The sequence below is a fragment of the Amblyraja radiata genome, chromosome 20, assembly GCF_010909765.2.
Source record: "Amblyraja radiata isolate CabotCenter1 chromosome 20, sAmbRad1.1.pri, whole genome shotgun sequence".
In the NCBI taxonomy this organism is placed as follows: Eukaryota; Metazoa; Chordata; class Chondrichthyes; order Rajiformes; family Rajidae; genus Amblyraja; species Amblyraja radiata.
Genome location: NC_045975.1, coordinates 27,265,671 through 27,293,119, shown reverse-complemented (window position 1 = coordinate 27,293,119; position 27,449 = coordinate 27,265,671). Strand labels below are relative to the sequence as shown.

The 27,449-nt window shown below is 42.3% G+C and overlaps 1 protein-coding gene across 3 annotated transcripts in view; it reads right to left on the bottom strand.

Moving 5' to 3' along the window:
• Nucleotides 1–15,967, bottom strand: part of tkfc (triokinase and FMN cyclase) — a 35,679-nt gene extending 19,712 nt beyond the window's left edge. The window contains exons 1-5 of one of the 3 annotated variants that reach the window (XM_033039144.1): nucleotides 15,572–15,967; nucleotides 13,629–13,818; nucleotides 8,878–8,988; nucleotides 3,939–4,120; nucleotides 1,211–1,289 (exon numbers count right to left, since the gene is read on the bottom strand). In XM_033039144.1, coding sequence (XP_032895035.1) covers nucleotides 1,211–1,289; nucleotides 3,939–4,120; nucleotides 8,878–8,988; nucleotides 13,629–13,818; nucleotides 15,572–15,577 — 568 coding nt within the window. In that variant the 5' untranslated portion in view covers nucleotides 15,578–15,967. Of the gene's footprint in view, nucleotides 1–1,210; nucleotides 1,290–3,938; nucleotides 4,121–8,877; nucleotides 8,989–13,628; nucleotides 13,819–13,909; nucleotides 15,546–15,571 lie in introns of those variants that run through there. The other 2 variants (XM_033039145.1, XM_033039146.1) reach the window with 2 other exon arrangements.
• Nucleotides 15,968–27,449: the final 11,482 nt, after the last annotated feature.

Here is a 27,449-nt window from a genome sequence, read left to right as displayed (position 1 = left end):
CCTCTCACCTGCCTCAGTCCTGTGTTGGATTCCTCCCCCGCCCTACCAATCTGGTTTAAACCCAGCTGTATAACACCAGCAAACCTACCATGTCAGGATATTGGTTCGCCTCCAGTTTAGATGCAACCCATCTCCCTTGTACAGGTCCAGAAACAATCCCAATCCTCGGCCAGGCATCATCTGTCCTACCTTCCACGCTATGCCTCAGAGCCAGGCTCAGTGCCACAGACCAGACTGCTACTCACCATCAACGAGTCATTCTACCCAACAGCATCCAAAGGGTGGCCATAGGGGTCACCTGCACTCTCTATCTACACCCTTTCTTCATGGTCACCCAGCTACTCTCTTCCTATATATTTGGCGTTACCACCTCGCTCTCACTCCTATCTATGAAGCTCATTCTCCTAAATGATCCCAAGGTCATCCAGCTGCATTTCCCTAATGCCGTCTTTAAGAAGCTGCACCTAGACACGATTCCCACAGGTGTAGTCGTCAGGGACACCAGCAGTTTCCCCGACTTCCCACATGCTGCAGTAGGAGCTCTGTTCCAGTCTACCTGACATCACCATTGCACAAAAACCAAGAGGAAATAAAAAGCACAACAAATGACACACAAGAATCAGCAGAATGTACCTTTACCTTCTGGCCGATCCCTTGACCTGAAGCCTCGCACTTGCCCTCCACACCGTACTTCAACCCCACACCGCCTCTCTCCCAATACCGCCGTTCCACTACACCTTGCCTTCTTTTTATTGGCTGCTCTATTATCCAATTTTGATCATTGATCATTCACCCAATCCAACAGATGCCTTTTGAAATCTCTCACTGCTCTGTTCTGCAAAGGTACAAAATCTCATTAATCTATCGGGCAGTTGATGCAATCTGATTGTTTTCTTAGGGCCCCTCAGACTTCTGCAATCCCACAGAAACGCTTTCTAAACTGCGCAAACGACAATCTGCTAGAGGAACTCAGTGAGTCGTGCAGCAACTGTGGAGGGAAATGGACAGTGAACATTTTATGTCAAGACCCTGCAGCTGGAGAAACATTATTAGTAGTAGTAGTTGAAGTAAAACAAACACCTGAAATAAAACCAGAAAATGTTTGAAATTCTCAGAAGTCAGGCAAATTTTGCAGAGATTGGTCATTCTGATGAAACATCATTGCCTTGAAATATTAACTGTTTCTACAACCTACTTGGTTTCCACTTACCTAATTTACTTAAAGTGGCATTCAGTTTCACTACAATTTCATTCAATGACTTTCCCATTTGAGACATGGCTCCAGCTATCTGTCAACAGCAAAGATAGGTCAATAAAACAAAAGTAAGAACCAGCATGGAGTTAGTTTAGTTTAGTTTATTGTCATGTGTACTGAGTTACTGTGAAAAGCTTTTGTTGCTTGCTAACCAGTCAACGGAAAGACATACACGATTACAAACGAGCCATTGAAGAATTTTCTTCATTCTTTTATTATTCAATTAATTTTCATTGCTTCTTCCCACTAATTGAATCGTTAGCCTTTCCATGCTGTTTACCGGCTTCGATTACATACTCTATGCTCATTTTGCCTCTTATTATCTGGCTGCGATAATACTGCTCTCTTAGCACCATTTGCAATACCAATGTCACTGATTGCTGCCCATGTACAGTAATCTTGCAAGAGGTAATATTTGAAAATACCTATTCTAAAACTATAACCCTTGCCGGCTACTTTAAAAGTTGTTCTGAGAGAGTAATAGAATCTAGCCTGTTACAACAGACTGGAGTAGAAATTGGATAGGCGATTTATCTTCTTAATGTTTTTTTCAAATACTAATTACACATGTAAAGTACCGTTTGCCAAATGTATAGGGTGTGGATCTGTGGAAGAAACTGTCCACCAAATCAATAGCTGGGCAGCAAAGTTGTGCCCAGATACCATGCACTGGTACTGAAACTGAAGGCAACAATTGGATTACAACAACCACTGCTTGCACTTCCATAATAAACCATCCCATGGTGCATTGCAGGAATGTTATTAATCAGAATTGATAGCAAGACACAGAAGGACACATTAGGGTCGTTCTTAAAGGAATGCCTCAGAGGAAGAAAGAAGTAGAAAGTTGGAAAGGTTTGGGGATGGAATTCCAGAGCTCATGGTCTAATGAGCTGCTGGTGCAGCTACCAAAGGTGGAGTTACCAACTTCATCTTTCTTCTTAGAGGCAGTAAGCTCCTTATTGTCTACGGAGTGGCATAGTGTTTATGGCATTGAATGAACAGACAGAGCTTTAGACCAATAATCCAGACATGTGACTATTCCACACAATTATGGAAGACACGTGTTCATACTCGTCATTTCCAGCATTTGTGCTTTATTGTAGAAGGTCGCTGGCATGAACTAGTTTTTAACGATATAAACTGGGGTGACCATTAGGGCATAGTTGGTTAACTCCTCTACAGGAAAATGTCCTTGAATTGATTTATGCTGAGCAACTAAGTTTCAGACACTAAGGGAAGCTCATTGTCTGCAGGATATATATTCATTCCACTGTAGCACACCTTCATTTAACTGCAGTGGTGTATTTGGCAGCAGGCTCTATGACTATAACCAAGAAGCACAGTTGATAACAATATACTATAACTTAGCCATGACTGTTGCTGAAGCACCAAAAAAAAAAAAAAAAAAAGCTTTTCTTTGGCCTTCCTGAAGGGTGGAGTCTTGTGAGTTCTGAGAGGCAGATAACTACCAGAAACAAGCTGCTGGTGTTGGCTGAGAGATGGAACCTCTGTGGCAGAGGTTGCACATGGACTTGGGCCTACATGATCATTATCGCAGATGTCAGCATCACAACTATAAACATTAGAAAGGAACAATTTCACAGGGACAAATCTGGCTTTAGTGGCCTATAGTCAGATAAGAGGGGAAGTGGACTTGACGCCATGGAGATTGAACTGAATCAATCATTAGCATTGATTTGAAGAGATTGGAAATGCTTAATTATCAGGTAGGTATAGAGTCCGACTCAATTAATTGGAGGAGGCGATGTTTACAATATCTTGAGAACAGATGCAAGGCAAGAAGAATCATAGGCAATGTTTCACTCTTGATCCTTCACCACTGCAAAGTAGCACTCCTAGTTTTCCAAAGTTTTTTTTTTTTTCTGAGCCAGGCAATGCCAAAGAAATACACTGCTGAGGCAGAATTCTGACTCTCTTGAAGAGTCCCAGATTTCTTGCCCTCTGCTAACCCGGCAGAAGATAAATTCCTTGGGACATGAGCTTGGTGTTCCATGATACATCAGTGCTGCAGTCAGGGAGCAGACAGCTGTGCTCCAAGATCTATTTGCGAGCTTTACATGATTCTGGAAGCCACAATGCTAGTCGGACAGTCCAAGGTGAGCACACTATTATCCACCCAGTGCCATAAGAATGCAGTTGGCAATGAGTGAACCGTTGAGGCTCACTATGCATCCAAGGCTGTTTCTCCAGACAGCAAGCACACCAGTTGGTGATAACCCAACAAGAGTACAAGCTCATCCTGAGTTCAGAGGGAGAACATCTGTATATTCTTTATTCATTAGCATATTTAAATGAATAATGTACCCATTAGACCAAGGTGTCTACCAAAGGCAAACTTAAGATGAATCAATTTATTATACCCATGTTAACCCATCCTTGACAACAGAATAATAATCACATTTTAGTGTTTTGCGACAATTACAGTTCTCAAAAAAAGGAAATATTTCCAGAGCAGTCTAGTGTTTTCTTCAGTATTCTTTTAAAAATCTTCCAATTCCATTAGCAATCATGTGAAATTGATGCCTTCATATTAGCATACTTAATATAGCAGACTTTAACCTTTTGCCACATTATCAAGTAGCTAACTATTTCTTCCTTAAAACTATTCGAAGGCTCAGGATTGAAAGCGCTTCAAAGAAATAAGAGTACATAGACTTACTTTATGTATGAGAACGGTGCCACATAGGCCCCTTCTCCCAGCTTTCTTCTGCCTAGTAAAGGCACAATCGTCAGCTATAATAATCATCTCCACAGGAATTCCCTCCATTTTTGCCTCCTCTAGTGCCAAGCCAAAATTTAACCGATCCCCAGTATAGTTCTTGACAATCAGCAGTACACCAGCTGGATATAAAGTTGAGAGAAACAGACCTTTAAAATGTATCACAGTAGTTTTAATTCACATACACCCAACAAATTTAAGCTAATAATTCTTCCCAGGCATTAAGGAATACCAAATCTGTTATGTAGATAACTGGCAATGTCCCAAAGTATATCATGGAAACATGAAAAAAAAATGGACATTGTGCTGTTGGGAGGTAATAGAAAGGATAGGCAAAACTTTGATGAAAACTATTAGGTACAGAGCTTTCCATAATGTTTGGGACAATGAACCATCATTTATTTATTTGCCTCTGTACCCCATAATTTGATATTTGTAATAGAACAAAATCACATGTGGTTATTCAATTCAATTCAATTCAACTTTAATGTCATTGCACAAATACAAGTATGGGTACAACGAAATGCAGTTTAGCGTCAGTCCGTAGTAGTAGTGCAATATAGAAATAAAAATACAGAATAATCAAGCAATGTGGACGGAGGGACTGGAGAAATCTATCGGCGGGACTCCGAGTTCAGCAATGTGATGGTATTATTGTAGAAGCTGTTCCTCATCCTACTAGTTCGAGACCTGAGGCTCCTGAACCGCCTCCCTGATGGGAGGAGGGCAAACAGTCCATGGTTGGGGTGGGAGGGGTCTTTAATGATCTTCCCGGCCCGTCTCAGACACCGTTTTCGGTGTAGGGCATCCATGGCAGGGAGCGGGGCACTGATGATGTACTGCGCGGTTTTCACCACCCGTTGTAGTGCCTTCCTGTCCGCTACAGTGCAACTGGTGTACCATACCGTGAAGCAGGTGGTCAGGATGCTTTCGATGGTACAGCGGTAAAAGTTGGTCAGGATCTGGGGGGACAGGTGAGCTTTCTTGAGCCTCCTCAGGAAGTAAAGGCGCTCCTGCGCCTTTTTGATCAGCTTGGAGGTGTTGAGGGACCAGGACAGATCCTCCGAGATGTGTACCCCGAGGAATTTGTAGTTGGAGACGCGCTCCACCTCAGTCCCGTTTATGTGGATGGGGGTATGTCTTCCCCCTCTGATCTTCCTGAAGTCGACAATAATTTCCTTCGTCTTCTTGGAGTTGAGGACGAGGTTATTGTTGGCACACCAGGGCTGTCAGGTGCTGGACCTCATCCCTGTAGGATGACTCGTCGTTGTCACTAATCAGTCCTACCACCGTGGTGTCGTCAGCAAAATTTAATGATGGCGTTGGATCCATTCTTAGGGATGCAGTCATGGGTGAAGAGGGAGTAGAGGAGAGGGCTGAGCACACAGCCCTGTTATAGTGGAGGAGGTGAGGTTGTTGACCCTAACAGACTGTGGTCTGTTGGTGAGGAAGTCCAGTATCCAATTGCAGAGGGAGGTGGAGATGCCAAGTCCGCTGAGTTTGGTGATCAAGCTGGCGGGAATGACAGCGTTAAAGGCAGAGCTGAAATCAATGAACAGCAACCTGATGTAGGAGTTGTTGTTGTCCAGGTGGGTCAGGGCAGAGTGTAGGGCCGCTGATATGGCGTCCTCTGTAGACCTGTTGGTCCGGTAGGCAAACTGTTGGGTGTCCAGTGTGGGGGGGAGGCTGGCTTTGAGGTGAGCCAAGATCAGCCGCTCAAAGCACTTTGCAATGACAGGGGTGAGTGCCACTGGGCGGAAATCGTTGAGACGTAGCTGATTGTTTGGGCACTGGCACGATGGTTGATGTCTTGAGGCAAGTGGGGACAACACCCTGGGCCAGTGACAGATTGAAAATGTCAGTGAAGACCAGGGATTGTTGTCCAGATAGTGCACATTGTCAGATCTAAATAAAGGCCACTTTTATCCATTCTGGTTTCACCATGTAGAAATTACAACAGTGTTTGTACATAGTCCCCCCCCCCATTTCAGGGTACCATAATGCTTGGGACACAACAATGTCATGTAAATTAAAGTAGTTATGTTTAGTATTTTGTTGCATATCCTTTGCATGCAATGACTGCTTGAAATCTGCGATCCATGGACATCACCAATTGCTGCATGTCTTCTCTGGTGATGCTCTGCCAGGCCTGTATTGAGGCGATCTTTAGCTTTTGCTTGTTTTGGGGGCGAGTCCCCTTTAGTTTTTCTTCATCATTTTAAAGGCATGCTCAATTGGGTTCAGATCAGGTGATTGTCTTGGCCACACAAGAATTGACCATTTATTAGCTTTGACAAACTTGTTTGTTGCTTTAGCAGCATGTTTGGGATCATTGTCTTGCTGTAGAATGAACTGCGGGCCAATGAATTTTGAGGCATTTGGTTGAACTTGAGCAGATTGGATGTGTCTATACACTTCAGAATTCATTATGCTACTAACATCAGCAGTTGTATCATCACTGAAGATAAGTGAGCCAGTACCTTCAGCAGCCATACATGCCCAGGCCAAAACATCCCCACCACCGTGTTTCATAGATGAGGTGGTATGCTTTGCATCTTGGGCTGTTCCTTCTCTCCTTCATACTTTGCTCTTGCCATCACTCTGATATAACTTAATCGTCTCATCTGTCTACAAGACCTTTATCCAGAACTGTGGTAGCTCTTTTAAGTACTTCTTGGCAAACTGTAACCCGGCCATCCTATTATTGCGGCTAACCAGTGGTTTGCATCTTGCAGTGTAGCCTCTGTATTTCTGTTCATGAAGTCTTCTGGCGGAGTGTTTCTGATCTGTCGGACAGATGTTTGAGGGATTTCCTTTATTATAGAGAGAAGTATTTCGTCATCAGCTGTGTAGGTCTTCTTGGCATGTCAGTCCCTTTGCAACTCGTAAGCTCACCAGTGCTCTCTTTCTTCTTAATCAGGGCTCGAAATTAGCTGTTGCCCGGGTGTCATTGGCAACCTACAGTTGCGCCGGGCAAACGTATATAGACACAGTGAACTTTTATCTCCTGTTCTGTGTTATGTTTACATATTCTGATGTGCTGCAGCAATTGTATTGTATTGTACCGTGCTATTATGACTGATGACTAAAGCGGACTTAAGGACCAGACAGTGTCTGTACACTTGTTTACAGCATGCATTTCCACCACCAAAATATGGTTAAAAATGATAATTATAAAAGTATACTACATTATTGCCTGGTTGCACATAACTACTAGTATTTTTTCCAAATTATCTGGTGTTAAACTATGCCGTCTGTCAGACAGAATATGCTTCAGTTGTGAAAAACATCTTTCTACCCCAGCTGAGGTCACTGGTGCATTCCTGAAACAAGCTACAAACTCTACATTCATGTTGATATCTTGTGCATTACAACTACCTTTGAGAAATTTAGCTATGTTTTGTACTTCAAGGTTTGTTAGCTAAAATACACCTCTCACATTTTCCTTGTATGTCTTTACCTACATCGCCAGGAGCAAGTACAAAGTACAGCACATGAAGATGTAAACAACTGAGCAATAGTTGTGCTTTTTGACTTCTCCAATACTTCCAATGTCAAGAAATACTCCTTTGATGGTTGACCTGCCTCCAGTTTACCGATGACCACATTGGCAACATATCTCCCCACAACATTGGTTGTCTCGTCTATTGAGATCCATATTTTGATGCATGCAACTTTATCTCTAATTTTCTGCACAACAATGAAGAACTTTTTTCACACAGAGCGTGGTGAATCTCTGGAACTCTCTGCCACAGAGGGTAGTCGAGGCCAGTTCATTGGCTATATTTAAGAGGGAGTTAGATGTGGCCCTTGTGGCTAAGGGGATCAGAGGGTATGGACAGAAGGCAGGTACGGGATACTGAGTTGGATGATCAGCCATGATCATATTGAATGGCGGTGCAGGCTCGAAGGGCCGAATGGCCTACTCCTGCACCTAATTTCTATGTTTCTATGTTTACCCCACACCCCATCCCCAACCAACACTTCACACCTACTCACAGCTTGACTCCAGTTTGAAAGGACTAGATCCTTCCCCACCTACTAGATCCTTCCCCACTTCACACCTACTTAAAGCATGACTCCAGTCTGCAAAGACTGGACCTTTTCCCACGCACCCTTCTCCAATCACCACTTAACACCCACTTACAACCGGGTTTTGCCCTGGTGCTGTAAATTTTCTTGTACGTTACTTTAAAATGGCAACAAACGGCTGATTTAGGCACTCAATCGTGAAAAAGGCATTATCTTCCTGAAATAATTTTTAAAAAGCATGAAAAGGCACATGGCATTTATGGCAAAATCCTGGCTCTATTTATTACAAATCTCAAATTGTGGAGTAGAGGCAAATAAATAAATGATGGGTCTTTGTCCCAAAGATCATGGAGGGCACTGTATATCAGCTGATACTACAGTTGATGTATATTGGAAGGAATTGGATACCAAAAAATTGATAAAAGATCATGATTATATTTTGAGCTGGCTACATATACTATTTCTTTGCAAAAGGCAGAGATTCACAACTGGACATGAAGCTGATTCTCCAATTATTGCAACCAATCTGAATAGTAAGATGGTAGGCTGAACAAGCAGTAAGCAGGAACTCAATGATGGAATTTAATTTGGGGTTTTCCCCAAGAGTTTGTTCTCATGAAAACTGGGCCATAACATGTCACAATATTTACATGTAACTTGGAAGAAGTTGTACATCTAAATGACACTAAATCTAATGACACTAAATTTGATTACATTGCATCCAACTTGTTGATGAGAAAGATTGACACACAGAATTTTGTTTAATGTAACTGCAATCTGTTCAATGTAAATGGTAGCCCTCAAAAAGCCATCTTGAAGACCTCATTCTGTTTCATAGTGTACATACCTGCTCCTGCTCTGACTACAGTTCGGATCGCTGCTGCAATACTTCCAGTTGGGGGAGAAGTGAAGACATCCCCTGCAATCGCAGCAGTCAACATTCCTGCTCCAACATAGCCTGAATAAAAAGAATTTGCCAAAATCCAATGACAGTCTCTGAAAACAAGCACCAACACTTAAAACAAAATTTATTTTTTCTTATTTAGAGGGTTCAAACTACTGTTGGGGTACAGTTTTTTTAATATGTATATCTATAGTCCCAGCATATTAAACAAACAACAATTCTGCTAATGACCAACTCTCATGGTGCCCTTTATTGGAAACAATTCTATTATAATCACAATATTTGCTTTATTTTCATTTGTATTAAAAATATTACATCATCTTCAGATTAAAACATTTGCCATTCATGAAATAGTCCAGAAGTACTTAGTACTGCGAGCTGTATTTGTCTGTTGTCCAGAACGTAATGTGAATGTAATCCAGTTCCGAGTTACTGTGAATGTAATCCAGTTCCGAGGAATGTAATCCAGTTCCACAATTTCAGATGTGTAATAGAACAAAAAATCACATGTGGTTAAAGTGCATTGTCAGATTTTATTAAAGGATATTTTTATACATTTTGGTTTCACCATACAGAAATTACAGCTGTGTTTATACAAAGTCCCCCCCATTTCAGGCCACCATAATGTTTGGGTGTTTGTAATTGCTCAAGTGTGTTTAATTGCCTCCTTAATGCAGGGACAAGAGAGCTCTCAGCACCTAGTCTTTCCACCACCTTTGGAAACTTTTATTGCTGTTTATCAACATGAGGACCAAAGTTGTGCCAATGAAAGTCAAAGAAGCCATTATGAGACTGAGAAACAAGGATAAAACTGTTAGAGACATCAACCAAATCTTAGGCTTACCAAAGCCAACTGTTTGGAACATCATTAAGAAAGAGAGCACTAGTGAGCTTTCCAATCGCAAAGGAACTGGCAGGCCAAGGAAGACCTCCACAACTGTTGACAGAAGAATTCTTTCTATAATAAAGAAAAATCCCCAAACACCTGTCCGACAGATCAAAAACACTCTTCAGGAGTCAGGTGTGGATTTGTCAATGACCACTGTCTGCGGAAGACCTCATGAACAGAAATAGAGAGGCTACAGTGCAAGATAGGATGGGCAGGTTACAGTTTGCCAAGAAGTACTTAAAAGAGCAACCACAGTTCCGAAAAAGGGTTTTGTGAACAGATGAGATGAAGATTAACATATCAGAATGATAGCAAGAGCAAAGTATGGAGGAGAAAAGGAACTGCCTAAGATCCAAACCATACCACCTCATCTGTGAAACACGGTGGTGGGGGTGTTCTGGCCTGGGCATGTATAGCTGCTTAAGGTACTGGCTCACTTATCTTCATTGATGATACAACTGCTGATGGTAGTAGTATAATGAATTCTGAAGTGTATAGACACATCCTATCTGCTCAAGTTCAAATAAATTAGCCGGCAGTTCATTCTACAGCAAGACAATGATCCCATACTGCTAAACCAACAAAGGAGTTTTTCAAAGCTAAAAAATAGTCAATTCTTGAGTGGCCGAGTAAATCACCCAATCTGAATCCAAAGCAAGCATAAGCTAAAGATGGCTGCCATACAGGCCTGGCAGAGCATCACCAGAGAAGACACGCAGCAACTGGTAATGTCCATGAATCGCAAACTTCAGGCAGTCATTGCATGCAAAGGATGTGCAACAAAGTACTAAACATGATTACTTTCATTTACATGACATTGCTGTGTCCCAAACATTATGGTGCCCTGAAATGGGGGGACATTGTATAAACACTGCTGTAATTTCTACATGGTGAAACCAAAATGTTTAAAAACGACCTTTATAAAAATGTGACAATATGCACTTTAACCACATCTGATTTTTTTCTATTACAAATCTCAAATTATGGAGTACAGAGGCAAATAAATAAATAATGGGTCTTTGTCCCAAACATTGTGGAGGGCACTGTATATACATTCATATATGCTGTGCAGTCTCAAATAAAAATAAGAGCAAGGATTTTAAACAAGGCTTTAATACAGAATATTTACATGACAATGTTTTAATCTGAAGAGTTGTGATGATTGTTTTTCTGATTGGAGGATGGCGGAAAAATAAAGGGCGGCATACTGGCGCAGCGGTAGACTTGCTGCCTTACAGCGCCAGAGACCCAGTTTCGATCCTGACCACGGGTGCTGTCTGTACAGCATTGGTTCTCCCTGTGACCATGTGGGTTTTCTCCGTATGCTCCGGTTTCCTCCCACACTCCAAAGGTGTACAGGTTTATAGGTCAATTGGTTTTGGTAAAAATAGAAAATTGTCCCTAATGTGTAGGATAGCGCTGGTGTACAGGGATCGCTGGTCAGCGCAGACTCTGTGGGCCGAATGGCCTGTTTCCACGCTGTATCTCCAAACTAAATGTAAGGACCACCATTTTTATGGACATATTAATAAATTATATATTAAAATTAAGTTCATTTAATGCACCTTATTAGTCAACCAAGGCCTTAGTTTTATATTTCACTAGACCAAGTGGGACCCGTTGGGTCCTGTCCCCTCAACACACGGTTGCGGGGTGGGGGGGGGGCAGCCTGCGGCGTCACACACACTAACCACCGCGCACGCACACACATACACACCAAACCCCCCCCCCCCCCCCACCACACACACTGTCACAAAGAATGACATTTTCAGATAAGGCGATTTCGGACTCCACGGGACAAAATCTCTACCGGAGTATGTAACGATTTTACGGTTGGCGCGTCGTTTTTTCGAGAAGATGTGATTATACACAGACAAACAAACACATTCTACACAAACACACATCCAAGATCAGACTTTTAATAGTTACTAGACCAAGTGGGATCCTTTGGTCCCATCCCCTCAACGCATGGTTGTGAGGTGTGGTGGGGGGGGGGGGGGGGTGCGGCCTGCGACGTCACACACACATATGCACTAACCACCTCCCCACACACACACACTAACCGCCGCATACACATATACTAACCACCCCCTCTGATATTATATTAATATTATTCATTCGCTCCTTTTACGCTCCACGCACACCCCCATCCACATCAACGGGACGAAGGTGGAACGTGTTTCCAGCTTCAGGTTCCTGGGGGTCAACATCTCCGATGACCTCTCTTGGACCCACAATACCTCAACTCTGGTCAAGAAGGCTCACCAGCGTCTCTTCTTCCTGTGGAGACTGAAGAAGGTCCATCTGTCTCCTCAGGTCCTGGTGAACTTCTACCGCTGCACCATCGAGAGCATCCTTACCAACTGTATCACAGTATGGTATGGCAACTGCTCTGTCTCCGACCGGAAAGCACTGCAGAGGGTGGTGAAAATTGCCCAACGCATCACCGGTTCCTCGCTCCCCTCCATTGAGTCCGTCCAAAGCAAGCGTTGTCTGCGGAGGGCGCTCAGCATTGCCAAGGACTGCTCTCACCCCAACCATGGACTGTTTACCCTCCTACCATTCGGGAGGCGCTACAGGTCTCTCCGTCGCCGGACCAGCAGGTCCAGGAACAGCTTCTTCCCTGCCGCTGTCACACTACTCAACAATGTACCTCGGTGACTGCCAATCACCCCCCCCCCCCCCCAGACACTCCTCCCACAGGAACAAAAGAAGTCTATGACTGTATGCATGTAAACAGATTTATTTATTGAAATCATATTCTATGTCGCTCTTCCAGGGAGATGCTAACTGCATTTTGTTGTCTCTGTACTGTACACTGACAATGACAATTAAAGTTGAATCTGAATCTTTTACCCCATCCTCCGCCCTATCCACTCAGGCATAGCCCCTAACTCGCAGGCATGGCTAGAGAGGGAGAGAGGGCAGAGGCAGAGAGAGGGCAGGGGCAGAGGCAGAGGGTGGGGGCGGGCAGAGAGCAGAGGGCTGGGCAGGGGCAGAGAGCAGAGGGCGGGGGCACAGGGCAGAAACAGAGGGCAGAAGCGAGGGCAGGGGAGAGGGCAAAGGCAGCGGGTAGAGGCAGAGCGCAGAGACAGAGAGCGGCAGCAACCTCCCCACCAAGCGCTGACACGAGGACCCCGAGCGAGGGGGCGGGCGAGCATTGACCAAAGGACCGCGAGTTAAGCCGCCGCAGTCTTCAGCAACGATCTTTAGTCTTCAGTAGGCGGCCCGACTTCATCTCTGGCTGCATCTTTTGAATAACGAGGGGGGGGGGTGATCTCACTCGCAGCGCAAGGAAGATGGGCACGCAGACCCATTGACATGTCATTAGCAAAAGACAGTCATTTTTATTTCAAAGTTTTGAAGTCAAGAGTCAAGAGAATTTATTGTCATGTGTCCCTGATAGGACAGTAATAACTTGGGAACTAAAGCATAAAATTTTCAGATAAGGCGACTTTGGACCCCACGGGAAAAATCTCTACCGGAATATGTAAAAATGTTACCGTTACCGCGTTGTTTTTTCACGAAGATGTGAGTATACACAAACAAACAAACACACACTACACAAACACACATCCAAGATCAGACTTTTAAGTACATAAGATATAGATGTGGAAGTTACTTGCACAAACTTGCTTTCGAGCATTTAAAATGAGGGTGGGTGATTCAATTCAAAACAACGTGACTCAAAAGTGAAACCATTACCAGCCAAAGCACCCAGAAAAAGTGTATCAGCTGGATCTATAATTACCCAAATGTTTAAAATCTTAATGAGATCTACTAATGTCAATACTAAGATAAATACCTGCATGAGCTGGTTCATGCCCAGAACCTCCTCCAGACAGCAAGGCAACTTTGCCTTTGAGGTTCTTCAGGTCCGATCTGATCACTATACGATGTCCCTGCACAAGCTGCATTCCCACATTCCAGGCCACAAGCCCCTGCAAAGCATCATCCACACAATGCTCCACAGAGTTTATCAGCTTCTTTGAATGCTGGAATAAAATCATCAATTAATACTCTCTCAAAAGATTGAAAATCAGTTAAACAAACCAGTCAATCAGCATTTTGATGTTTGCAGCCTACCTTCTATCCAATAATGAACACTTTTTTAGTTTTGTTGGGGGGGGGGGGGGGAATTCACGTTCTGATCCCACTGTCATCGTCACCACCACCAGACTGGAAGTCTGCAAGACCCGACTTCTTCCGAGTCATCCATCATTCCAGATTACTCCTCACTTCACCTCCATGAGTTACCTATTTACCACTCTAGCTTTGCTAATGTAGAGTCGCAGATCTGTACAACCCTTCCGCTTGTCAACTTGTGCATGTCAACCAAATTGACATATTGGGCTAGATGCATTTGGCCCATAATTCTCTAAACCCTCCCAATCCATTTACCTACACAAATGACTGCAGAAGAAACTCTCTCTATATTTGAAAAATGAAGGCCCAATCTATTGTGCATCATACCTTAGGTGTTCTGAACAATTGAATATTGCACTGGAAGGCACAAGACAAGTGTGTGGCATTCACTGCAGCTACAATACATTTTTAGATTCAGTGAATTATGCATTCCTTACAGTTGTGAGGTGATAACATTGTCATGGTTAGAAGATTTTCATGCTGACATGAAAGAGAGCAATGATAAATGGGTCTTTTTCTTGTTGGCAATGTTAACAAATAGTATAAAAGGGGAGCAGTACTGGGGCTTCAAGTTTTGCAATTTATGAAAAGTGATTTGTATGAAGGAGCCAAAATTATGGTTGCAAAATTTGCTACTGACACAAAGAAAAGTAGGTAAATAAGATGTGAAGGGGGTATAAGGAGGTAACAAAGAGACGTAGACACAAGAAACTGCAATTGCCTGAATCTTGAGCTAAAAGAAAAGGCTGAAGGATCTCAGCTGCTCGGGCAGCATCAGAAGAGGGAATGGATAGATTTCAGCAATTCACAGCCAGTTGATTGCTTGAGAGTTGTCATTGTTACAGAAAGCGTTTTGAGAATCAAACTGATCACAAGATACATCATATTCAGGAATTAACTGTAATAGGGCTTTGGTTCAATTGGTGTCAACAGTAGAAGAACTGGCTACAAATAACACAATCGAATTTAATGCACATTTGAATAGATTGATGGATGCTCTACTTCTGCTATTGTATTCAGTACTCCCAATGTGGCCTCCTTTACATCAGCTGCTGGAGAACGTAGTTAGTTGATGCAGGTACTATAACAATATTTAAAGCAGATGATGGTCTAGCATAGGCGAGACATCTAGGTCAACATGGACAATTTGGGCCAAAGGCCTCATTTTCCTTGTGTGACTCTATGATTCTATCATGCCCAATGTGCCAAGATACCCAAGGTGAATGAAAGCACAAATGCCGTTTGGGGAGTAACTCTTTGACCACTGGGAGGAGGCAGTTGAGGAGGACCTGCGATTACTTTCTCTGTAGCAGACAGCATGGAGACCCTTTTAAACCTGTTGTAATGGGTAAGGCACAGAGGGAAGCAAAGAGAGCCTTGAGCTTGAATCACAGAGGTTTTTACAAGGAAAGTATTTTAAACAGTGATAACATAGACGACAGACGTAGTTTCTTAAGTTACTTTTTAAAATTAATATAGCTTTTCAGACAGTCCCTGGTGTTCCCCATCCTGTAACCCGTCTGTCACCTACACCAACTACAAGGCCCCAGTCTTCCTGCCCTGAAGCTGCTCCATTCATGCCCCTCTGTCCCGGACGCTTACGTGCATTGTTCAGCCCGGGGAAGGAAAACCACGCGCAGGTGCCCGAAACCAGCCGACCTGACGAAGCAGCGAGCCACAAGCTTCTGCACTTTGACCGGGCGAAGCCAGAGAGATAAACCTGAGGTGGATGGAGGTGCGGCCCGAGGGTGCGGCCAGGATCAGAGATGGGGCCGGGCTCAGTGCTGGGGGAAGGGGGAATCTGGCGATGGAGTCGGGGTCAGATACAGGGTCCAGTCGCTACCGCTCGAATCCTTGGTGCTTATTTGCTGGGGTGGAGCCATAAACGGGACTCTGTCTCTTTTTCCCGTTCGAGTGCTGTGACGGTTGGTGGCGGAGAGGGCGGGGCCAGAGCTGGGGACGGGGCCAAGTATATTTCCCATTCGTGCCTCTGGTGGTCAGCGGTGAAGGGGCGGGGCCTGGGTTGGCGCTTGAGCTGGAGGCGGGGCATGGTGCTGGTCCGGGGTGCGTGGTCTGGGTGCGCGGCCTGTGCTGGGGGCGGGGCCTAGGGTGGAGCTTGATCTGGAGGCGGGGCATGGTGCTGGTCCGGGGGGCGTGGTCTGGGTGCGCAGCCTGTGCTGGGGGCGGGGCTGCGTTCCCGCCCGAATCCTCTGGCAGTTGGAGGCGGGAGAATCGTGCTTTGAGTTTGGAAGAGGAGACAGAGCACGTGGTCCGTTCAAGTGCGATTGCATGGAGAACTGCCATAGAAACAGAAAATAGGTGCAGGAGGAGGCCATTCGGCCATTGTGATCATGGCTGATCGTCCCCAATCAATAACCCGTGCCTGCCTTCTCCCCATATCCCTTGACTCCACTAGCCCCTAGAGCTCTATCTAACTCTCTCTTAAATCCATCCAGTGATTTGGCCTCCACTGCCCTCTGTGGCAAGGAATTTCACAAATTCACAACTCACTGGGTGAAAACGTTTTTTCACACCTCAGTCTTAAATGGCTTCCCCTTTATTCGAAGACTGTGGCCCCTGGTTCTGGACTCGCCCAACATTGGGAACATTTTTCCTGCATCTAACTTGTCCAGTCCTTTTACAATTTTACAACTCCATTGAATACAAACCTAGTCTTTTCAATCTTTCCTCATATGACAGTCCCGCCATCCCAGGGATCAATCTCGTGAACCTGCGCTGCACTGGCTCAATCACAAGGATGTCCTTCCTCAAATTCGGAGACCAAAACTGGACACAATACTCCAGATGTGGTCTCACCTGAGCTCTATAAAACTACAGAAGAACCTCTTTACTCCTAGACTGAAATCCTCTTGTTATGAAGGCCAACATTCCATTAGCTTTCTTCACTGCTTGCTCTACCTGCCCGCCAACTTTCAGCGACTGGTGGACAAGGACGCCCAGGTCATGCTGCACCTCCCCCTTGCTTAACCTAACCCCCATTGAGATAATTGCCCCCTTATTTTTGCCGCCAATGTGGATAACCTCACATTTATCTATATTATACTGCATCTGCCACACATCTGCCCACTCACTCAACCTGTCCAGGTCACCCTGCAACCTCCTAACATCCTCTTCACAGTTCACACTGCCACCCAGCTTTGTATCATCCGCAAACTTGCTAGTGTTGTTCCTAATTCCCTCTTCCAAATCATTAATATATATGGTAAACAGTTGCGGCCCCAACACCGAGCCTTGCGGCACTCCACTCGCCACTGCCTGCCTTTCTGAAAAGGACCCGTTCACTCCTACTCTGCTTCCTGTCTGCCAACCAATTTTCTATCCCTGTCAACACCCTACCCCCAATACCATGTGCTCTAATTTTAGTCACTAGTCTCCCGTGCGGGACCTTATCAAAGGCTTTCTGAAAGTCTAGATACACTACATCCACTGGCACCCCTTCCTCCATTTTACTTGTCACATCCTTAAAAACACTAATAAACTAAACCAATGTTCGGTGGGAAACAAGTGATCCTCATCGAGCTGCCCTGACAGTACACAACAGTTTCCGTTGCAAATGTGGGCGCTTCGGCAAAGTCCTACAGGGGTCGGCCGGTTCAACGAGAACATGCATCGCTGGGGGCTGCGTTCATCAGCAGTCTGCGTCTGTGCTGAACAGCACAGCACATAATTTTCGACTGTGCTGTCCTCCGCCCCCCTGGTGGAGGGTTAGACCTCACAACCCTTGACAACAGCACATTGAACTGGCTACAGTGCCTGGAAGGCATTACATAACTTCTGCTGCCTCAAACGCAAGAAGAAAAATGTGAGGTCTCTCGACAATGGTTCTCACCAGTGCATCGGGTGTCTCGCCGTCTTTTCGTGAACCTGCCGAAAGCTCAGTCACCATTTCTCTACCGTGGGTGGGAGAACTCTTCCACAAGGCCTGCCAAACATTAGAGGTAATGGGCTTCAACATATTGTCCCAACTTCTCTCCATGTCCCTTGAGCTCTTCAACATTACTAAATATTCTCAACATCAAGCATTTGGTAAACCAGCATCTGGAGTTCCTTGTGTCAATATGAACTATATCTCCCTTTATATATTTAATGTCGACCATCTTTGCTATCTCGGGTAGAGAATTCCACAGAATGTCATCAAACACTGGCTGAAGAAATTTCTCCTCGCAGCAGTTGTACATGGCATGCCCATTCCTTTGGTAGCTTACAACCCAACTCTATGAACATTCAATTCTCCAATTTTAGATAACTTCTACAAACAACTCCTCTCCTCCCTATCCCCCCTCCCGCCTAAGAGTCCATTAACCCGCTCCACAATTCACAACTCTGTACCCCTCTTGGGCTCTTTTTGTTGTTGTTGCAAAAATCAGCTTATCGGGGGGCCTCCTTACCTGAGGTCATCCTTTGCCGGCTCTGATTGTCCTGTTTTTTATCACTTTTTTTCTCACACTTGTCTTACTACACTGTCTGAAAAAGGGTCCCGACCTGACCCAAATGAACGAGTCACCATGGATCCCATGTATCTTAATATTCTGGGTCAACCTACCATGTGGGAATTCATCATGCCTTATTGAAATCCATGGAATCAACATCCATTGCCATATCCTCATCGATCACATTTGTCACCTCAAAAAACTCAATCAAGTTCACAAAGCCATCTTGAATGTCCGAAATTAACCCATTCTCTTTCAAACGTGAGTAAATCCTATCACCAAAAATTGTCTCCAGCATCTTCCAATTACTGTTTTGTGTCTCACCATCCTATAATTTGCTGGATTGTCTCTACTTCACTTCTGAAACAAAGGAATAACATTTATTACTTTCCAGTTCTCTGAGACCTCATGTGTGGCCAGAGAAGCTTCAAAGATTTTTGGCAATGCTTATGCAGTCTCCTCCTTTGCCTTTCTTAATAGCCTGTGATAGATCCGTGGGATTGATCCACCATAATGCTCTTCGAGAGCCTCAACACAACCTCCTTCTTAATCTCATACCTCTCTTCCATATTGGTATTCTGAATACTAATTAGTAGTCTGAAGAAGGGGCTCGACCCGAAATGTTACCCATTCCTTCTCTCCAGAGATGATGCCTGTCCGCTGAGTTACCCCAGCATTTTGTGTCCACCTTAGTATTCCCCACACTGATCTCATTGTCCACCGTATTCTTCTCCTTGGTGAATACTGATGCAAAGTACTCGTTCATGGATAAATGCATATGGCAGCAAGCAGCAGGAAACAAAGCCATGGGTGGCCTCTTTGATAATTTGTACCCAGCTTCTAAGTTTGGAATCTAGAATGTACAATAAGCAGCGATCAGTTTTTTGTGGACACATAGCATAATCAACAGAGCATTTAGGACCAATATTTCTGAGGGTGATATAACAAACCAACCCAGCAATTATTTATTAACCTGGTGATTTACTTGGAGTATGATTAAAGTCACTCCTGCTTTCAGTTGCCAAGTCCCTAGTGTTTGGAATGTTTTCACTCCACCATTCTTTCTCTCTCCTTCTCTTTCCCCCTTTAAGATTCCCCTTAAAAGTCACATCTACAATAAAACCTTTGTAGATCAATCCTGCCACCTAATTCCAAATATTATTTGATAATACTTCTTTCCATTGCCATGGGATGTTTCATGATGTTAACAGTACTTTATAAATAGGCATGGGATACCTATCCACTTTAGATCCTGAAGTATCTCTCCAACAACTCCAAACTCATGAAACATCATCTTGAGTACTGCCAGACTCAAGTGTACCTAAATGACTGGATGTATTTTCTTGTTTTCACATCCTGACAACATCCTTGTGCCACCCTGCTACCATCTTGCAAGTAGTACCAGATTGCAGGCTCACAAATTTGGTAAGGCTCAAAATTCTCACAAACACAGTTCAACACAAGTGTCTTCCTTCTACCTTACTACTAATCCTATGTTTCTTGTCCGATCTCATCTTGCACAGGAAAGGCACTAAAGAACATTTGTTTTTCATTTTTCTAGGATGTGGATATCGTTGTCAAGGCCAACATTTATGGCCCATCCCAAATTGTCCCTTGAGAAGTTGATAGTGAGTCACCTGCAAATGAGTAGCTTGCTGAGCCTTTTAACAGACCAGGTAAGGATGGCAAATTTCTTTCACTGATGGAAATTTGTGAACCAGACAACCTGATAGTCTGTTTTTGTGATCATTATTCCTGACTAGTTGGGTTAATCCCTCAAAATTCAAAATTATTAAATGAATTTCCGTTCCATATCTATCAGTGGTGGAATTTAAATCACAATCTCTGGATTGTCAATCTCGGCTTCTGGATCGCTAGTCTATTAAATTAACCACAGTGACAAAAATGAGCTGCTTAAGTGTATGAAGACTGTCAGTGACTATGCATCGATAGTTTGAAAGTGATGTTTCCAAATTACTTACACTAAGCTGTGGAATTAATGTCCTGGCCAGACTAGTTTACATACAACTTCTCTATATTATCTTCAATGTATTTTTAAAACATACTCGGGCTCCCACCTTCCTACTGTATGAGTTTGAAAGGAAGCCTTAAAAATATATATCAGGGCGGGTGCGGTCGATTTTGAGAAATCTTTGAGCAGGTACAAAGATGATTTGAGAACAAGCTAAAAAATACTGAAGTAACGAAAATTGAAGATACAGATGTGAGAATTGGCGAACCAGAGTTGGTAATACTGAAGGAGTTCATAAAAATGGCAGTTTAACCCAATGAGCAAATTATAATAATAGCAGGAATACTTTGAATAAAATAGAATGAGTTGCTACATGAAAAAAATCAAAGTACTTTGAGTACCTATGTCTAACTTTGAAATAGAAACCCTTTATTTGCCTTTAGGTATAAAGTCAAGTATTTGGTAACTTCTTGTCCACTGATGAAATAAAGTAATGGTAATAAAGTAATGGAAATTAAGGAAAGTCAACACATTTTTTATATTTATTAAAATTCATAAACACCTCCATCACATTTTATCAAAATAATACATCAAACCATGTAACTGTGTATGATATTGAACAAATTACTTAACATGGTAACTAACATTGTCTTGGTCTTTTGTGAACTAAATTTGAAAAAGATTGAGACCAACATCTTATTTATTCCTGTTAAACACTTAACATGCCATATAACAAACATACATCTCAGTAAATCAATTTCATGTTTCTCAGTCCAATATCAAATTAACTCAAATTAGATAGCTTATAAATTTTACGCAAAATTTTCTATAATCAGCTTGCATTGCGATGGGCATTGAGGGCACATTCTCATTTCTGCTTACAAAATAAATGCTGCGCTTACAGCACAATTAAGACTTGTCATATTTTTTCCCCACTGTATGAGTGAAGCAATATACCTAAAAATAATGTTACATGATTGTTACATTGTATTTTTACTAAATGTGCTTATCTATACATAATAAATGTATTCAGATCAATATTCGAGATCATAGCTATTTTAAAGACTGTCTGCTTCTTTGAAAGAGAAAAACTTTGAAGGGCCACGGTAGCTCAACAGCTATGGATATATGTAAAAACTTTTATTTCTAAAGATTCTGATGCCTCTGAGTCTACCTACACCTGTCTCTTGGCAGACTTTGAAGTTAGCTGCATCAATTAAGAACAGCAAATAAACCTCAAAAATTTCAGGCCCACCTGCCCATCATCAATTATAGAAAGACGGGTAGGAAAGTGGGAGACAAATGCCTTTCCTTGAGCAGAATGATGCTCAGGATTTGGACTAGGACACAAGCGTACTGCTATAGTGGTGGGAACCAGAGCTTGCAGTGCCTCAGTTTAATAGCATTTCAAGAATTATTTACCAAGTATTTCTGTAAAGTATACTTAGCTACTTCTGTCAAGCCTGATCCTGAGCTTGTAATTCATATATCATATTCATGACTCTTCCTCTCCTCATTAACTTTTCACAACGACATGTTGATGTTTTTGACAGTTTATTGAAAGAGCAAGAACTGCTTTATCGACAACTCTCATATGTATCTCTATCTCCAGATTTTTATTTGTTTTCTAATCTCTTCCCTTACATATTAACAAATAGGCTAGATAATGTTATATTTTATTATCAGGCTGAGTTCAAAGTCTCAGTAAAACTGGTTTACATTCACACTGATCAAATGCTGGTCAGAGTTCAACTGACATTTGCTGTTTTCATTGGAGGGACACCTTCAATGTAGCCACTTTCTCGAGCTGTATAATTTTCTAATTTGATTTGAAAGACCTTGCATAGGGGCGACTGAAAGAGAAGCTGGTTTTCCCAACATGCAACTTGGTCCACCTGATAAAATAGTGACTGAAAAACTAGAAATTAATTTGCTCAGTCATTTTTCTGCGCACGTTATTACGGACAGATCATATGTAAACAAGGAAGACAAGGCAAATACCACAGTGACCAGAGTTCGGTTGTAACAATGCACCTGAATAAACTACAGCAGAGTACAAAAATAATTTGCTACTGTGTAAAATAGTTTCTTAAGTCTTTTGTGTTTGCCTATGTGAAAATTGAACTTCACATTTTCAAATGGTTTAGGATTAAGAGTCCAAAACCACTCAAACTCTTAAGATCAGTGAACATATCAGGAGGCGAGTTCCAAGATCTTTTGACAAAGGCTGATAACAAAATATAAATTTTTAATGAAAGAAAACTTTCTTACGCCTTGTAACATTCTTGGGTGTCCCAATGCTATTAATGAATTAATTTTTGAAATGTACACTTGTTTAAAGGGCAAACACAATATAGTTCACGTCGATGGAACACAATAAATCCGGTGAACGACTGGTTTTGTAGCCTAATCTAGTTTTGCCTAAAGAAAATAATTTAGCCAGGACTAAAACAATTGACAAATGTGATTTTTTTAATCTATTGACTAGACTGACTGGTCTCAGTTGAAAGTCTGCTTCAAATTACAATGCTTGTGCTGTATTTTCCTCTCCCAATTAGATTTGCTCAATTTCCACCTTCAATACCTCGTCCTACGCTTTCAACTCATACTCGCTTACCCTCCTTTACCTGAACTTCCCTACACCATCCACTTTTTATACCCACTGAAGAATGAAGTAATCTCAATTGAAACAAACAAGATTTAGAATGGAAGATAGACACAAAAAGCTAGAGTAACTCAGCGCGACAGGCAGCATCTCTGGAGAGAAGGAATGGGTGATGTTTCGGTTCTTCAGACTGTTTGTCTGAATGGGATTTTTTTGAATGGGATTGATGTTGTAGATTCCTCCAACTAGTGAATCTGAAATTGGGGCAATGTCTCCAAATAAGAGATGAATTTAAGACTGAGATGAGAAACATCTTCAGTTAGAGAGCTGAAATTCTCTGCCTAAGTCATTGAAGATATTCAAGGTTAGTTAGGACTGATAGATTTGGACCAGTAGGGAATTGGGATATGGTGATGAGACAGGAAAGATGAGTTAAAGAAGAGAGAGGTTTAGAATGGTCCAGCTGAATGCCAGAGCAGGCTTGATTGGCCAAGAAACATACTCCTGGTATTCATGTTTCTGTTATCATTTTTGTCAAGTATCAAAGTGTTATGTGAGCATTTACAGTAGATTTTCAATTTTTACAAGCATTTATTGTCAGCGCAGCAAATGATTATGTCTGCTGAAAATGTTCTTAAAGCTGATCTCGTATAGCCCTTAAACCACTAGGAGAATTTTGTTTTCTCATCTCTGGTTAACATTATGACCTAAATCAAGCAGACAAAAATGCTGGAGAAACTCAGCGGGTGAAGCAGCATCTTTGGAGCGAAGGAATAGGCAATGTTTCGGGTCGAGACCCTTCTTCAGACTGATTTAACTTTCTTTAAAAACATTGACATCAGTTTTTCCCAGTTCATATACAGCGTGCAAAAGCAGATTACATTTTCCTGAATCATTATTCAGTTGCATTCTAACTGTAACGTGAGAAGAATGCCCTCTAGTACAGATTTTCAATTTTCCATGATCAACTAATGTCCACTGCTGATCTAATCTAGGATATTTTTGTGCTATGATAATGTGTGTCTTTTAAGTTAGGTTGAAAATTCTGAATTATATCTGCCATGTTTTTACAAAACCTTGATAAAAAACGTTGTTCTCTTGGTCAAGCTTGAATTTGAAGCTCAAATATACATGAAAGAATATTAATTGAGCTTTCACATATGAATAACAATTGGCTGTATACATTTTAACCTAATGTTTGTGCTCTGCTCTAGATATATTTTAAATCTTTATTATTACTAATGATAACTAATCATTATCTGCAGGTCATTTCCTAGAAATTCACAGTGATTACATTTTATTTTAAGTTTCAGTGTAGCTCTTCACTCCATGATACCGAATAAATTGACTCCAGTGTTTGTTCTGAAAAATTCAAATCAGTTCAAAATTGGGATCAAATCGATTATCCCTTACCAGAATCAAAATGCATCTTCAAAGCTTTAGAAATACTGCAATCATTTCAGTTTACAATCACAGTGAAAATAAACAGGAATATCTTAAATTGTCTGTGTGTAATAGCCCTACTCCCTAGGAAAAGAAGAACAAAGAGTACAATCTCTCATCAAATGCTATACATTTTCTGGTATTTAGATTTGAAGATCCGCGAAGAGCAGGAACAGCAAATTACCTGCTAAATGAACTGCAGATCCCTGTGAATGAACTTCATTCTCCTCCAGCATAATTATAGCCCTACAAACATTTCCACTTGTTAAAACTCATCATGTTTAGGTCTTTGTGATATATTCTTTGAGTTATCTGCTTAGTACATTTTAATTCTTGTTTTAATGGACCACTAAAATATCAAATGCAACATGGAGTTGATGTCATAGTGCAATAATTAAGAAAGTAGCAGATGGGAGTGATAGTTTACAGCTGTGTATTATGAGGAAAAAAGTTGCTCCATCACAATTAAAATGCAGCTTGGGAAATTTAAGCTGTTCCAAAGTGATTGGGTATTTTGTACAGTGTATTATTCTTCCCACATACCAGGCTATGTCTACTTCAAGTATGAGAGTTGGAGGGGGGAATGGGGTAGGGGTTTCAGTAGATCTGAGGGTCAAATATATAGTTTCACAAAGATGTCACAATGGTAATCTTAAATCCTATGTTATTTTGGAGTCTTAAAGCAGATGTTTGTAGGAGATATATATTTTACGTTCTGCATCATTCATATTTCAATAGATAAAATGACAGTTACTGCATCCTGGTAATTCCAATTCCCAAATGACATTTTTAGAGACCCTAGAAATGGCCTACACTAACCTCTTGGCTAAAGTTGTCACTGAGCTCAAAGAGGAATATAAAAAAGTTACTCTCACGACTAAATTAAAAATATTTAAAACGTGTAGATAGAATACATGATATTTTGTCAGTCTTCGCATTCAATGTGTCAAAATGTGAATATATTAATTAAGTTTCATAGTTATATTCTTAGAAAGGTAAGAATTGTTCCTCTGTTTTAAAATGAGAGGATCTATTTTTACTAATTTTTAAAACAAATGTTGCTGAAGAAAAATAATCTTACGCCAGACAACATGTGCTTTTTCACAAAAGTATCCTTAAAGCGCATGACAATATCTTACAAACAACTTTTGGATGAAAATGCAGTGATTTGTTTTTGGTTGTACACTGTATTATCTATGGGAGCAACAGGAGAATTCTCAAATATTGAACAGGAGAATGGCTCATATGATGGGATAACATTGCTGATCTCAGCACATCACCTTAAAAACATCTGCATCTCCAATGATAAGTGGAAAATACCTATTTAGACACAAACACTTTATGCATTCTGCAAAACACTGGTATCCTACTTGCAGCCTGCTGATTTATCAGAATGCTCTTAATCCTATAGGCTGAACCTTGGGCTGTGTGCGATTGTGCAAGGAACCTGGGTGACACCCTGTGCCCATTGACACCTTTGCATTGATTTTATACAACTCAGTGTGGGAAAGCTGTCAGTGTGGGCTGGACGGTGTGTGAAGCTGGGAAGTTGGGGCAGAGGGGCACTCAACACTGAAGTGTGGGGCTCGGGGCTGAATCCTAACCACGTCAGTGCGCACAGGTTTGTGTTGGAACTGACAGCGGGTGCTTGTGTGCTGGCAGACCATCTAAATCCTGTGGTATCTTTCATTGACTGCTCTTGGATGTGACAATGTCAAAGACCAGTAACCACAACTGAGCTCAGTACCAAAGATAAATCTCTGGGCTGGAGAGAGCTGTGCAGCTGAACAAGTAGGGGAGAGTCAAATTCCCTCACACCTCATGTTGATAAAGTAGATGGTAAATCTGGACATTATGTCAATATATTGCATGGTCTGTACCAGACATGGTACAGCCCTGAGCCCAACATCTCAGTGCTGAAGGGCAAAATGCTTACCATAATCCACTTAACACCACCCTCCGCAAGCAGCCTGGTCACACTGACTGATTGCTAGATTCGCTCCAGGTTTCCAGCAACCAGTTTCCCAGCAGAGCAACATCTAGAAGCAGGTTATGCAGATGTTTGCTCCAGGTGTTTCATGGCACCTCATATGCTCTTCACCACTTCAGTAACATTCAATTCCTAGGCCCCCAATTGCCTCATCTTTACCATGGACATCCAGCCCCTTTACATCCCCATTCCCCATCAGGAAGTTCTCAACACCCTTCAGTTCTTGAACAAAGACCCAAATAGTTCTCAACAAACACTCTCTTCTACCTGGTGGAACTTGTCCTCACCCTTAACAGTTCCTCTTGTTTTCTTCAAGTCAAAGAAGTAGCCATGGACAATCACATGAGCCGCAGCTAAGTCACTCTGAACACTCCTTGCTCCAAATGTACCCCAGCAACATTCCCAAAGTATTTGTTTACTAAATCAAAGATTGCATTGGGGCCCCCTCCTGCACCTGTGCAGAACTCATTGATTTCATCAACCTGATTTCCACCCTATCCTCAAATTCACTTGGACTATCTCTGACATCTCACACCCCTTTCTCTGTCTCCGTCATAGAGGACAGATTATCAATTGCTGTCTACTACAAACCCACCGACTCACCCAGCTGCCTTGACAACACCTCCTCCCACTTTGCCTGTTGTAAAGACGCCATCCGTAACTCGCAATTTCTATGTCGGCCAAGATGAGGCTTTCCACTCCTGGATATTTGAGATGTCCTCTTTCTGCAGTAACCACCACCTTCACCATGATCCCACCATCAGTCACATCATCCCATCTCCATCTCTTTCAATTATTCGTAAAGACCACTCTCTCCGCAACATCTTGGTTCACTCATTCCTTTCCACCCTACCTGCTCCCTTCCTAGGCACTTTCTCCTGCAACAACAGGAGAAATAACACTATTCCATTCATCTCCTCTTTTACTTCCACCCAGGGACCCAGCAACTCTTCCTGGTGAGACACGGGTTCACAAGCACCTCTTCCAACATCTATTCCATTCAGTGCTCCTGATGTGGC